Source organism: Pteronotus mesoamericanus, unplaced genomic scaffold (assembly GCF_021234165.1).
Source record: "Pteronotus mesoamericanus isolate MK-2021 breed Mesoamerican mustached bat unplaced genomic scaffold, CSHL_Meso_final contig_164, whole genome shotgun sequence".
Lineage (NCBI taxonomy): Eukaryota > Metazoa > Chordata > Mammalia > Chiroptera > Mormoopidae > Pteronotus > Pteronotus mesoamericanus.
Genome location: NW_026555065.1, coordinates 9,028,987 through 9,044,744, shown reverse-complemented (window position 1 = coordinate 9,044,744; position 15,758 = coordinate 9,028,987). Strand labels below are relative to the sequence as shown.

Genomic DNA, 15,758 nt, shown 5'->3' with positions numbered 1-15,758 from the left:
TCAACCAGCTTGATGTCACTGGTCTGTGGAGTTATTTCTCTGGTATAGGTTTGTGATTGTCTCAATTTTAGTGGACAATCTGTGGGCTAATTTTAGCAAAGTGTATTTTACTGATACTTATTTAATCAGATATCTCTTTATTTCACTTCTAATGTATGGCAGTTTTCTTTGGTTAGTAACTGTTGAACAGGGAGATTCAGTTGCCTTTACTTTGAGCTAGTTGCTACCCTGTTTAAGCAACAAAGAGGTTCTGAACTGTAGGAAAATAGACTCTTAATTTAATTGGAGGCCCAAACTGTACCCTAAGAAGTAGAGCTATAAGGTTTGCCTTCTGTTTGAGGCCACACTATTAGTGATCTGACCCCTTAAATATGTGTTGAGTCTTAAATATGTTATAGTCATTGTGCTTCTTTTTTTCACTGTGATTTTGTATTTGAAATATTTGAAGACAAAGAAGGCACACATTCTTTCTGTGTGTCATATCTGTCATTTCAGTCATAGTTCTAACAGTCCAGAGAGCTTGCTCTGGTTACAAACTCATCTCTTGAGTCTTAGAGTTACACATAATCCTTAAATAATTGGACTTGTAAAATTAAAGTATCACAGTTGTAAAGAACCAGGAACGTCATTCAGTTCATCCATTGAATGGATTCAATGTCCCAGAGGTTTTAATTTTCTTTTCCTGAAGTAACAAAATAAATGACATTCACTTGTACAACACTTTGACATGTGGACTGAGATAAAACCCTAAAAATTCTTCAGGGATTAAAGTCACTGTAATAATCAGTTATTACTACAAGTATTATAGCATATTTAAAATAGGTACTTAATGTTTGATTTAGCATAGCTAAGGTAGGTTATAGATCTTGGTAAATTCCTGATATGCTAATTGTAACTGTGTCCAGGTTATTCAAGAAATTTGGAATGTAAATCAATGGAAGTGACATAGAACTGATTTTTGAGGTGCCATAATTTATGTTTTAAAAGTAAACACCTTGTCAACTTTCATAGTTTTATGTTACAAATTACTTGTAATATTTAACCTCTCAACTAATGCTGAAAAGGTAGTACTAATCCAAAAGGAATTAGAGATTAGTAAAAATTTGTAATTTTTTTTTCTCTCCAAGTTTACAGACTCCTGGATTCTAGTTCCCAGGTTAAGAACCTTTACAAAAGAGTTCAGGAAATTAGCCCAGGTAGGCCAGACTGGGAGCTTGGAAAAAACCAACACTATACAGATACTGAATAAGAGGATTTAGATCACAGGCCTTTCCTAGAAGAGAATCAGCAGAGCAGAACAAGTGTGGGAGGGCAGACCCAGGAGAATCACAGGGAGGTTTCCAAACAAACCTATCAACTAGAACCTGAAGCACCACTCAGCAGATTCATTTATGTGAGCCCATGAACTCCCTATTATTGGTGTAGCCCGTTTTGGTTGGATTTTTGTATTAGTAACCAGAAGATTCCTAGTTGGTACATTGACCCAGAAGAAATTAGCTGGGTACTATGAGCCAGTTTGGAGCAGAGTATTCCTGGTTTCAGTTACTCTAGAAATAAGGCTAGAAGAGTGGCACTCCAGAATCCTCAGGATTCTGAGGGGGCACCTCAGGGGTCATGTGGGTGATGCGGGAGGAAAAGACAGAACTCTGGGTTCTCCACTCTTCTGGTTCGCACGTGCATGTGTGTGCGTGCGTGCGTGCGTGCGTGTGTTTAGAGAGAGGGGAAGGGAGGGAGAAAGAGAGGGAGAGAAACATTGATATGAGAGAGAAACATCAGTTGGTTGCCTCTCCTTTGTGCCCCAACCAGGGACAAAACCTAGATATGTGCGCTGACTGGGAATCTAACTGGTGACCCTTTGCTTTGTGGGATGACGCCCAGCAAACTGAGCTGCACTGGTCAGGGCTCTAAATTCCACCTTTTAAGTAAGATTTAATCTCCATATTTGTTTGTTTTACATAGATTCCACATGATATGTAGTTCAAGGAGAGGGTGCTGTGTTTTAGATGAGTTTGAAACACTGGGATAGACGGTCAGGGGGCACTTTTGCTGTTCCCCTGGCATGGAAGAACATGCATATGTTCAGAATAACTCTGGGCATGTGGCAGAGAGCATAATCAGGACTCAGATGTTTCATACTTAGAAGACTGTCATCTTTTCTAACAACAGCCCTACAAGGCAGTTATTGCTCTGTTTCATAGGTGAGAAAGGTTAATTAACTTCCCTAAATTTGAATTGCTCACTAAGGTAGAGTTGCTCTGCATTAGACAATCTCAGGATTAGAACTCAGGCCCATCTGACTCCATGCTTTTTTCTTCCACTGTTCAACACTAAATCACTAGGTTATTATAAAATGCCTATAATTTTTCACGTATTAGAGGCTTCTCATTTCTTATATTTGATCAGGTTTGAGTTTAGAGTCCAGAGGAAGGGAAAAGATGTTGGAAGTTAGTGAGACTTTACCAGGTATGTTTTGAGTTGGGTGATTATGTCTTAAGTAGATGAAGGTTTTAAGAAGTACATATTGGACTGCATTATGTAGTCGTATTACGGTTTCATGGGGCTCAGGGGTAGAAACTTTGCCTAGTTGCATATAATGGAAGGACTCACATGATATTTTAGAATTTTAAAAATGCAACTTAAATCATTTGTTATGATGTAGGAAAAGATGATCTATTGCTCTATTTAAACATCATGATAAATATGTGCCTCCTGAAGAATTTAGGCTTTCAGGAAAATCCCAGTGAAGACGCTGCCCGAAATTATATGAGATGTATGTTAAGAATGTGGCACTGTCCTATTTTTACTTACAGAGATTTGAATTTATTAAACTTTTTTTTAAAAAGTTTATTTATTTTTAGACAGAGGAGGAGAGAGAAAGAGGGGGAGAAACATCAATGTGTGGTTGCCTCTCGCACACCCCCCACTGGGGGGACTGGGCCTGCAACCCAGGCATGTGCCCTGACTGGGAATTGAACTGGCGACTTTGGTTTGCAGGCCAGCACTCAACCCACCAAGCCACACTAGCCAGGGCTAAACATTTCGTAATTTTTTATTTACTTATATGCAGTACTTCTTTTTTACATGGTGATGTTTGATTGTTCTATGTGTTTTTCTGTTTTTTGTTTTTTTCCTGTTACAAGATGACTTGAGGAGAACTGCATCTAGTGCTGTAATGGAAAATGGCCCTCCTGCAATGCCAAGGTTACCTTCCTGCTGTCCTCAGCACTCGCCGTGTGGAGGGTCGTCACAGAATCACCATGCGTTAGGACATCCCCACACAAGTTGCTTTCAACAGCATGGCCACCATTTTCAACATCATCACCACCACCATCACACTCCCCACCCAGCCGTCCCAGTTTCCCCCTCCTATAGTGATCCTACATGCCCTGTGGAAAGGCCTCCACAAGTACAAGCGCCTTGTGGAGCAAACAGTAGTTCTGGTACCAGCTACCATGACCAGGTATGTGGAATTGGATGAGTCTTTCTTTTCTTAAATTTTTAAAATAGTGATTTTTTTAGGAGAAAAACCCTCAATGTTAAATTTTATGTACTAAATAAATCACTATTCTTTGCCCATGCAAAAGTGGCCAAATTTAGTAGTCTGTGATTTTTTTTTCCTTAATTAAATCTCCCGGATTTTTTGATGGTCTAAATTATTGCAGTTGAGGGGGCCAGAAATGTAGAAAATCAGAAATGATACTAGTATTTTTATTCTGGAATGGTTTTTGGTGTTTTTTTAGTTAAATACAGGTGAATCTCATCTTTGGGATTGTATTTCAAACAAAGTGTTGAAACTGCAGTGTGAACCTGCTTCAAGAGAAATTGGGAAATTTTCCCAGTTTTCACCCCTCTACCTCCTATTCTGGAGTTCCCTATAATCTCCACTCATCTCCAGAAATAAACAGCCTTCTCAGATGCAAGCCTGTGTCATAGCTTCTCAGGAACAGGTGAAATTTTTCATTAAATGGGGACTTGAAATGTCATCAAAAAATTGTAATTCAGTAAATTAGTTGATATTAGTGAGTGCTCAACATGTTAGTATTAGAGGTCACGTGGAGTAAATTAAGTGAAGTTTCATGTGCTATTTTAACTTTTATTGTGTTGTCTCTGTGTATAATTATGATACAAACCTGGGTGATGCATACTTTAAAAAACAAAACATAATTTCAAGCTAAAATGGTAACTGACCTATATGCAAGGAAAAAAAGTCAAAAAGGTGAAGGGACTAAGGAAAAAAACCCCAAAAACAAAACCCTCATAGACACAGACAGCAGTATGGTGATTGCCAGAAGAAAAAGGCAGGGGGAGTGTAGAAGAGGGTAAAGGAGTGATAAATGGCGATGGAAGGAGACCTAGGGTGGTGAACACACAGTACGATATTCAGATGATATATTGTAGATTTGTACACCTGAAACCTATATAATTTTATTAGTGTCACCCCAATGAATTCAATAAAAATGTAAAAAAAGAAATTCAGAGCAACTGCTTTCCTGTATCCCTTGACCTTTCTAAAAGTACTTGCTTCGTCTTTAAATTTTTATGGTTATCTCTTCTGGATTGGACAAGTTAAAATACAATTAAGAAAGAGGGACGTTTCCTTAAAAAATATACTACCTGCTGTTATCAAGAGGTAACGTTAAAGTGTTCAGTGGAAAACAAAGAGATTTTAGATGATGTTTTGGTTTTGGGAATAGTTCCAAGTGTTAACATCTGATCATCTAGATCCTGTTACTTCTTGGGAGTGAGGAAGCAAAGGAAATACTTTTCAGTGGACTGAATGAAATGCCCTGCATAAAGGCAAAATTTCCTTTTACTAGAAATTTGTGCTGAAGAGGAGTTTATAATAACAGTAGAAAATGGTAAAGAAGTAGACCTACCAATTTCTCCTACATTCATTCAAGAGCTGCCAAAAGTTGGGCCTTTTGTTTACAGAATATTGTTGAAATAATAAAATAATACCGCTGGTTTGAGAGATCAGTTATGTGTGCCACATTTTCTTTCAACCTGACTGCCTTAATTATAGGTGGAGCCTCTTTTACATTTCTATTCATTGTAAAATAAATATAATCTATTCTGTCTCTGAGTGGAGGTGTTTGGACTGCACACAAATCTGGAGGAAAATCAGCAAGGTCAGGCATTCAGTGGTGACAGTGGGTATGAAGGAGAACAGAAAGCGAGGTTTTGAATATAGCTTGAAGATTCATGTAGATATTTGGAGGACTCTGAAATCAGGCACATGCTCCTAGTCGAGCGTACTGTGACTGCATATGGCTGGAGGATAGCCACCAGTCGAGACCTGTGTAGGCACAGCAGGCAGTGAGGAGTGAGAGACGCAAACTAACCTGAGGATTTGTGATTGTATGGTGTCTTACGATTCAGTGCCAGATGGTGGATAGGCAGAGAAAGACTGGGGAGTATTAGGCCTGACAACAAAGAAGTTGCAGTGTTCACTTGACTCTCCCCAGCCCTTTTTACTCCTTTGTGTGTAGCTTCTTTATCTTTTGAGAGAATAATTTAGTGTTGTGCATTACTTATAAACTGTAAAGTAATATTTGCCATTTCTTTGCCCATCTTGCTTACCCTCCATTTTCCTTCTAGAACAGAATTGAATGAACTGTTGGAATTGTGAAAAAGAGTATTCTCTTTGTTGGTTTTCCCCCCTTTTCTTTTTATTCTTTACTTTTAACTTTACCTTCGGTTCCTTCGAGGAGGACCTTCACCCTACTTTACTCACCCTCTGGGGGTGTTCTTAATCAACGCCTAGAGAAGAAGATAGGAAATTTGCTCACCTTCATAGTATGTTGATACTCCAGTACATTTACAAAATTTTAGCCTAAATAGGAAAATAGGGAAAGGATTTGAACCATAAATAAAAATTCACGATCTCACAATATTATTCTTAAACTTTATTTACCCAAATTGAGGACATACATGGGATTTGCCAACTCAAAAGAAAGAGGCCAGACATTAACTTAATCAGTTGAGACATGTTAACAAAGAAGAAAGGACCCATTCCTTTTCACCTTCCCACAGCTTCTCCTTTACCATCATTCTCCTTCCCTTTTAGCATCTACAGGTTTCTCCTATTGTCCCCTGAGCCTGGAGCCCCCTAAAAGTACAAAGTCCACTATACTTCCTCATTGGACGCCTCTAATATTACCCCAGCTATATCTCCAGCCCCTATACTTCAAGTATTGAATACTTCCTGTATATAATTCCATATATAACACCAAATCTTTTTATTCTTTAATCATTTTTAAAATTGCAGCTGTGGTGAACACTAAGCAAAAGCTTTTGTTTTTAGATTACTCAGGAAAACAAAGAAGCAGTTCTTTTTGGGATTTGCTGTAGAGTAGACGATGTTTTAATTAGGACTTTTCAAACTGCTTTTGGGGGAGAAACTTAATTACTGATAAGTAGACTCTCTGGTTTATTTTCCAACTTAGTAAATGGGCCTTCCCTAAAGTATGCTTCTTACAAAAGAAATCATATGCCCTTTGTTACCTTGGATAATGTTTGCACTATTAGAGATCCAGTTGAATGCTTTGCTGTACACAGTTTAGAAATAGGTCAGTCAAGTTTTTACCTAGAACCTTAATGTTTTTAATAATGTTTTTTTTAAAGAAGTCCTAACTTACTAATCAGAATTTTGGGATTAAGGAGAATATAGAAGTATGGTAGAAAAGTTTTCTTTCTTTCTGAGATCTAGATAATGAAAGAGAAAGAGACCTTAAAATAATTACTAACTTTTGTTCATCTTGTAGCATTATCTTATGTTTGATTTTTCAAAATTGATTATCGATTTTAAGTATATAATCACTACAATTTTTACACTCCAAGATACAAGTATTTTCTTGGTGTTCAGTAGATCTTCACACTAAAAATTTATCATTTGCAAATTTTTAATTCAAATATTCTGTTTTCTAGATTGCATTAGGACTACTTTCATAACATAACATGAAACAATGTTTTGACCAAACTTTAGAAAGATAAAATACAGTTCCTCTTTATACAGCAGGCTTTGCCAGTAGACCTGAGCAACAGTAGTATCAGAAGTCATGGAAGTGCTGGTTTTCACGGAGCATCTGCCTTTGACCCCTGCTGTCCTGTCTCTTCTTCCCGAGCTGCAATCTTTGGCCATCAGGCTGCTGCCGCTGCCCCGAGCCAGCCATTGTCACTAGACGGTTATGGATCAAGCATGGTGGCGCAGCCCCAGCCCCAGCCCCCTGCACAAGCCTCACTGTCATCATGTCGACATTATATGCCACCTCCTTGTAAGTATAAATTTAACAGGCAAAAACTTTAGAGGCATATAAATGAAGGATTTACATTCCTCCATGAGATAACATTTCAATAATCTTAATTTATAGGTTTTTAGTATTTTCTTGGCCTAATAGTGGGGTGTATTTTTCCCATTTCATCTTCCCCTCACCTGACATCGTCAAACAGTCTTCCAAGGCAAAAGTTTAGATGTTGTTTAAAAGGGTCAGGAAAATAAAAAAGTATCATATTTTATTTTACATTTTAACATTTACAATTTAGTATCTATGAAATTGAAATACATTTAATGGCACATTAGAGTCCTATAAAAGGAAATTTTAGGGAATTTACATTTATCCTTTCTGAGTAATGGGAAATTTGGATGTTTAATAGTTGTTTCTAGATACAGGAAAGTAAATTTTGAGTAAGAATTCTGAAGCTTAATGGGGGCATTAGAATTCCTTAACAAAAGCTTTAAAAATGCAAAAGAGGTTTCCATACCCATTTGATGCAGGCATTTCAAACAGAATCAGACATGACTTTTCTAAAGAAATTGAAATCTATTAGATATCGTAAGAAATGAGAACTACCTTAAGCTATGTAACATATATTTCCTACCTTGTTAAATTATAGGCTAATAATCAAATGGAAACTTAAATACTTGGATTTAAAAACTGGGAATTCATGCCAGGAATAAACCAAACTTTTGTTCTGATTACATGCAAGGGATAATTTTCAGTTTTATATGCCTTTAGATTTTTTCTTTCATTTCTATAATTTTTAAAGTCTGTATCCTACAAGACATACTAGAGTCAAACCAGAATTTGTACAGTGAAATCTGGTGATATATCATTTATCTTTACAGTAATGCAACTTAAAATTTAGGGTATAAGCTAGAAAACATATTTTGAAATAGGTTTTGCAAATAGGTTTTTGCAAAAACCTATTTCAAAATGGGCAGTTCTGTGTTTGAATACTGGTATGCTCTAGTATACAGGCTGATTTGTAATATTTACTGATACTCATCTTCAGTTGTTATCTTTTGTTAGATACTCAAAATGTGTGGTTTTTTTGCCCCTCCTTTTTAAAAATAACATACTGAGACATTTAATAGTACATCCATTTCTTTTTAAATATCCTCATAAAGAAATATATGTTTTAGATGAATTTGATTTATCATAAAAGTAAGTTGTGTACACCCTAAGAAGTTCAAACTGCAGAATGATGTAAAATGAGAAGTTAAAAGCCCTTCTCCCCATATCCCACTAATCTTAATAACTCAGAGGTAGCAAGTATTTATAGATTATTATAAAACATGTTAGAAATTTTATTTGTACACCCAAAAATGTGTGTGTGTGTGTGTGTGTGTGTGTGTGTGTGTGTGTGTGTGTATTTAGAGAGAGGGGAAGGGAGAAAGAGAGAGAAATACCAATGTGCAAGAGACACATGGATCTGTTTCCTATCGCATGTCCCCAACCGGGGACCTGGCCTGCAACCCAGGCATGTGCCCTGACTGGGAATCACATCAGCGACCTTTCAGTTTGCAGGCGGGCAGTCACTCCACTGAACCACACTAGGCAGGGCTATATATATATATATATATATATATATATATATATATATATATATATATATATAATGGGATCATATTAAACATCGTTTGCCTCTTGCTCTTCGATTTGTTAATGATTTCAAATTTAACAATGCATCAAGATTTTTTCTGTATTAACACATAAAAATTTAACTCATTGTTTTTAATACCTTTGTAGTATTCCATTGTATATTAAATCAGTCCTCTATTGATGGACATTTAAATTGTTGGTAGTTTTTCAATTTATCTGTAGGATAGCTTACTAGGAGTGAGATTTCTGTGTTAAAGTAACATATTAAACTTTTAGGAAGCAATATGAAGAAGTTTTTTAACTGGCAAGGACACACAAAGTACAGAAGGAAGGGAAATGGTCTGTGGGAATGCAGAATGTCAGTTTTCTACAGTGGTTAGCAATCTGTATTGTTTAGATAAACAGTGAATTATAATGATGGCTTATGTTCTCACCACACACAAAATGATGGTAACTGTGTGAGGTGATGGATGTGTTAATTTAACCTGATTGTTATAATTATTTCACAAAGTATACATGTCAAATTATATTGTACACTTTAAATATATACAATTGTATTTGTTAATTATATCTCAATAAAGCTGAAAAATAAAATAAATTCATTCTGAAACAAAACTTTAAAAATTTGTAATATTTGTGAGCATTATTTTTTACATAATGATTATAGAAATAGGAAACTTTGAAATGAAACTGAAAAAAGTGCTCTGTGACTTCTTAGAATAAAGCATTGATTTGAAAACATTACTTTTAGGAAAAAAGTTTAAAAATTTGTGTCACAACCCTGATGAGCTAGTGAAACATATGCTAGCAAGATTTCCTTTGAAAATGTGGCTGAATGAGTGTTTGTGGTTACCTGCTGACTGAATCAAGAGTTAAAAATGGAAGGAAATTCTTCTATAATGAAACTTAAGAATGGCCATAGCTTTGCACCAGACTACTGAGAAAATCTTCCAACTAACATGAAATTCAGACTGAAGTCCACAGAGGAGACAAGCATGTTTTTAGACCTCAAACAGATGTATATCTTTTAGAGGAAGAGAGAGTTACATTCTTCAGAGGGGCCTGTCATCAGTCACTTTGAAACACAAAGATTCAGAGTGAAGAAATGGGGGAAATTATCTTTATAAAGGGCTGATTTCCATGACATGTGCCTGGCAAATACGTCTCTTCATTTTCTTAATGGAGCACAGAAAAAATGGCATGGGGCGCGGTAAGAGAAGAGCTGCAATTAAAGAATACCTTTGCAGTCTTGCCCAGGAGTGCTCACAAGTTCCTTTCCTCTCTGTAGTGCTTTATACCAGTAAATCATAAAGGAAAACAAGACTTATATATTTCTAAATATATAATTTATACATTTGACTACACAAAAGCAAAAAACTTGTGAATAGCAAAACATAATTAACAAAAGACAGTTTGGAAAAATGTGCATGCCTTATGTATATAAAGAATAGTTACAAATTAACAAGAAAAAGGTGAACAGTAGGCATCTGAATAGGTAATTTTGGAAGAAATATAAGTGATTAATAAATACAAGATTTTTCTCAGATTGGCATTTTAAATATTTAGTGGTAGTGTAGGGGAAACCAGGCACTCTCATGTACTGTTAATGGAAATAGTAATTACAGTAACCTTTTGGGAAGAGTGTTTTGTCAACTGGTATCTGATTATTCTCTTCGAATCAGAACTGCTTATAGGAATTTATGCTACAATAATTGTCCAAGAGCAGAGAGAGAGAGAGAGAGAGAGAAAGTGTGTGTGTGTGTGTGTGTGTGTGTGTGTGTGTGTGTCTGCTTACAAATGTGCACACTCATACATGGTATATGAAAAAGTGTGTGCACAAGGTGGATTATACACACATGTCTATTGCAGCATTTGGGTTGCTTTCTTTAAAAATTAGACATCATGACTTCGTTTTATTTTATAAAAGATTTTATTTATGTATATATTTATTTATTTAGAGGGAGAGAAACATCGATGTGCAAGAGTGACATAGATTAGTTGCTTCTTGCATGCCTCCAACTGGGGACCTGACCTGCAACCCAGGCATGTGTCCTGACCAGGAATCAAACCAGTAACCTTTTGGTTTGCAAGCTGGTGCTCAATCCACTGAGCCACACCAGCCAGGCCTAGACTTTATTTTTTAGAACAGTTTTAGATTTACAGAAAAATTGAAATGATAGCTCAGAGAGATCCCATATACCTCACATCTAGTTTTCTCTGTTATTAATATCTTACATTACTATAGTTCATTTGTTAAAATTAACCTATATATGTTGTTATTATTTTTTATTACTTATTTTAGAGGAAGGGAAAGAGATACATCAATTTGTTATTTCCACTTACTCATGCATTCATTGGTGGTTATTTATTTTAGAGGAAGGGGGAGAGAGAGACAGAGATACATTATTTCCACTTATTTATTCATTCATTGGTTGATTCTTGTATGTCCCCTGACCAGGAATTGAACCAACAACCTTGGTGTATCAGGATGATGCTCCAACCAACTAAGCTACCCGGCCAGGGCAGGGCGATACACAGTTGTTAACTAAATCCCATGGTTTACTCAGACTTTTACCTAGCTTTTAATTTTTATGAATGGAGATTTCTTTTATAAAATGTTGGTACATTCCTATAATAGAATGTTGTGAGGCTATGAATGAAGTAAAGATATAAATATCGACATGAAAAGATATCTAAGATTATTTAGAGAAAGCAGGATGCAGAATGGAATTGAACAGACTTGATAAAGTATTCATAAAAATTAAGTACATGCTAATATGTCTGTATAATCCAGTAGGAATATATAATAGCAATATATGCTCAATTGCGTGGTACCTGTGTTTTTCTCTACAGATGCTTCTTTGACAAGACCACTTCATCATCAAGCCTCTGCTTGCCCCCACTCTCATGGAAACCCTCCTCCTCAGACTCAGCCTCCACCCCAAGTGGATTATGTTATTCCTCATCCTGTACATGCTTTTCATTCTCAAATGTCTTCTCATGCAACATCTCACCCGGTGGCACCCCCACCCCCAACTCATTTAGCCAGTACAGCTGCGCCAATCCCTCAGCATCTTCCTCCCTCGCACCAGCCAATTTCACACCATATTCCAGCCACAGCACCTCCAGCACAGAGACTGCATCCTCATGAGGTGATGCAGAGGATGGAAGTGCAAAGGAGGAGGATGATGCAGCATCCAACGTATGTTTTATGTTTTTAAAAAGATTCACACTTTATTCATCTTTCTTTCTCCACTGGTCTTTAAAATTATGAAATCTGTAGAAGTGATGGAACTATATTAAATTCTCAGTTCACTAGGAAATTAATTCTTTACTAACTAGAATCTTCCTGTTATCCTGAGTTGTAGGTGTTGTCAAAATAATTTTCTATCAGGTTATTTAGTGAAATCAAACCATTTTCAGAATAGAATCCAGGGTCATTTATTTTTGCAAACCAATCCCTTGTTTGTTTCTTTAATACTCCATAGTAAAGGAACATGTTAGAATTGATGATCCTGGAGAACAAGATATAAAGTTATCGTAGATATAATATGATTTATTATATGTTACCAGTCAGAAGGAAGAAGAGTATTAGTGACATTTTCAATGATTGATATTGAAAAAAATAGTCTATTTATAAATTTAAATATTAAAATATTGTACTCCACAAATACGAAAAGATTATCACTGAACTTTTTTTTTGTTTTGAAAATTCAGATCTAATTTTTTAATTTAGGACAGTAAACTCTTAATTCTGCCTACCTATTTTTTAATTTATTTTTTATTTATTTATTGTAGACAGAGGAAAAGGGAGAGAGAGATGTCAATTTGTTGTTCCACTTATTGACACATTCAGTGGTTGCTTCTTGTATGTGCTCTGACCAGGAATCAAACCCTCAACTTTGGTGTATGGGACGGCACTCTAACCACAAGCTACCCAGCCAGGGCTGCCTACCTGTTATTGTAAATAAAATTTTATAGGAAGACAGCTACAATTGTTGTTTGTTTTTTTTTTTAATGTAATGTTTATGGCTTTTTTCACATTACAAAGACTAGGTAGTTGCAACAGAAACCAAGTGGCCTATAGAACCAACAGTATGTACTACTTGTCTTCTGCAGAATGTGTGCAAAACTCTTGATCTACTTAATGACCTAGTACTTGTGTAGCTGTTTCTTTTAGTTATATAAGTTCAGATTATGTCCAGAACTTCTGGCAGCTAGTACAGTTCTAATATAGTAACCTTTATTTAGAAAGTTGCCAATGTAACATTCATATCTTCTAGTATCTCGAAAATTACCTTTCTAATCATTAAGATTAAAAATGCAAACTCTATAAATGTGTTAAAAACTAATAGAAAATAAGAATTAGACTACAACAATTAGTACCTGGAACTTTAAAAAAAATATTTAAAACTTTATGACCACTTACATTTGTAAATTTGACTGACTGAAGACTAGAAAGAGAAGATATAATAATCCGGGAGGCAGAATAAAGAGTGTGAATGGAGCTGGTAACACTTTCTCAGATCCTAACTCTGATGATATTAACATGTACTTGCATGTGTTTTAAAAACATAAAAAATGTTAAAACGTTTTTCTCCCAAAAGTTTTATCCATTAAAATGGGTGAATATTATAATATAAAAGTGAAGCAAACAAAATAGCCTCCATTTTCTTGCCCTGTATGTTTAAATAAAGTAACTTCTTTGTGCCTGCAGCATTTGCTGGGGTATTTAATTTTTTTTAATTTTATTTTTATTCAATTCCTGTTGTTTAAAATATCTACTGTAAAGAAGGTATACAAGGTAATGTTAAAATTGCCTTTTTCCTTGGATGATATTTGAATTGGAGGCATTGTAATGGCAGTGAGAATTTTATGGGTTATGGTTTCTTGATTTATTATTAATCATTAATTTTGTTACATTTTTAAATTTATTGTTATTGAGTTAATTTTATGACTGATCTATAGATGTTTGTAATATTAATACCAGATTGTTTTCTACATTAAGAAGTAACCAATTATTCACTTATTTCCAGTGGTCTTTTTGTGTTCTGTGTTTCCAGGCGGGCACATGAACGCCCCCCACCCCATCCACATAGGATGCACCCAAACTATGGTCATGGGCATCATATTCATGTGCCTCAGACTATGTCCTCACATCCTCGACAGGCTCCAGAGAGATCTGCCTGGTCAGTATCTTGTTTATTTTAAAGTTCTGCTCAGCAGCTTGTGGTAAAAACTGGTAGAAGAGATGCTTTGCAGTGGAATGCCATATAGAATGGTGATGTGGAGAAACTGAATGCAGCTTAACTTTGAGGCACTGACTGTGGGTGAGTTAGAGACCTGGAGATGAAAGTGTAGGAGCTTGAGTTCTGGGTCAGGAAATCATGTGAAACAGAAAGAGAGCTTTTTTGTTTTGTTTTTGAGGGTTGTCTACCATCAGAATGAACTCCCTAAAGGGATCTTATTTTTCACAACTTCTTTATCCACCTTTGTACTCAAATTTGCCTTAGCACCCTTAACTCCTGCTGCTGACAAGGGAAATCCAGCTTACTAGGCCGCTGGTCTTTTTCCTAGAAGAATGGAAACAGATTTGCATTAATTTTCTTCTGAACCCATTGTCTTTAGGCAGTGAATTGAGATCTTGACCCACAGGACTTTTGAAGCACAGTAGAAAATGAGAATAAATCAAGATTTGGCATTTACCGGTTTTCCTATTTCTCAATTTTTGTTTACCCCTGCTTTATAGGATATAGAAGTGTTTGCTTTTTTAATTATCCTTGATGCTAACAACGCACACACACTATCCAACAAACATGGGAGCATCTGTAACATTCATGTAAACCAAATAAGTAAAGTCTGTGTTGTGTGCTCAAGTAGAATCAGACTTGCAGATTGGAAGGAACCTTAGGGGCCCTTCAATACACAGTTGACCCTTAACAAGTGGGTGTGGACCCATTCAGTTCAAACCTTGTTGTTCAAGGGTCAGTTGAATTTCCTTTCTTTGTAAAATGTAAAACTATGTACAAATTGCTTTGGGCCTTATGGTCACAAATTTGAGTTTTTAGGTTTAAATTTCTGCAGTGAATTTGAAATTATTAGTTAAATCGTTTTGGCTAAATTATTTTTTCTCAGCCTACGTGCCGTAAGAAACTTTAGAGTACTTTTAAAAATGTAAACGTACTCATTTCTGTTGATAATAAAGATGCTGTAAGGCGGGCTAAAAGTTAAACTGTACTCCTTCTCTGTCAGGGAACTGGGAATTGAAGCTGGAGTGACTGCAGCTACTTACACACCTGGAGCTTTGCATCCTCACTTGGCCCATTACCATGCGCCACCTCGACTTCATCACTTACAATTAGGAGCACTTCCTTTAATGGTAAAATAAAAAATTTCTAAAATCCTGACATATTCTCCTTCTAAAAGTATTTGTTTTTTTCTAAGTTAAATATTTATTGGAAGTATTTTTAATGTATTAGTTGTTGTAGGTATCTTTATAGATTTTGAGGATTGTTAGAGGAAATTGCGCTATTAAAAGGTTTTGGATATATTAAAATCTGTATGTGTATTGTAAAACTCTTCTTAATGTAAAAATGGCAAATTTTTTTCTTTTATACCAAGATGACCATCTTGATCCATTGTCACTAGGACATGTGATTTATTTTTCATAATGGTAATTCTTCTATTCTGATGCATTCATACTTTATTTTCTGATTTACAAAAGGACTTATATTAATTCTCTATATCTGATTTGAACAGATTCAGATTTTGTTTGTACCAGTTTGAATTCTAAAAAACAAGTTTAGCAAAAAATTATTAAGTTTGCTATTTATAATACACACTAGTTCTAAAAGTGGTACAGAGAAGGGAGTAGTT

General features: G+C 35.6%; 1 protein-coding gene across 3 annotated transcripts in view; it reads left to right on the top strand.

Annotated features, from left to right (window-relative positions):
* RNF111 (ring finger protein 111) overlaps nucleotides 1–15,758 on the top strand; it is an 82,327-nt gene that overhangs the window by 59,890 nt on the left and 6,679 nt on the right. For 2 of the 3 annotated variants that reach the window (XM_054565350.1, XM_054565349.1), the window contains exons 6-10: nucleotides 3,141–3,460; nucleotides 7,016–7,274; nucleotides 11,736–12,084; nucleotides 13,946–14,071; nucleotides 15,135–15,261. In XM_054565350.1, the coding sequence (XP_054421325.1) occupies nucleotides 3,141–3,460; nucleotides 7,016–7,274; nucleotides 11,736–12,084; nucleotides 13,946–14,071; nucleotides 15,135–15,261 (1,181 nt within the window). Of the gene's footprint in view, nucleotides 1–3,140; nucleotides 3,461–7,015; nucleotides 7,275–11,735; nucleotides 12,085–13,918; nucleotides 14,072–15,134; nucleotides 15,262–15,758 lie in introns of all 3 variants that reach the window. The other variant, XM_054565348.1, reaches the window with a different exon arrangement.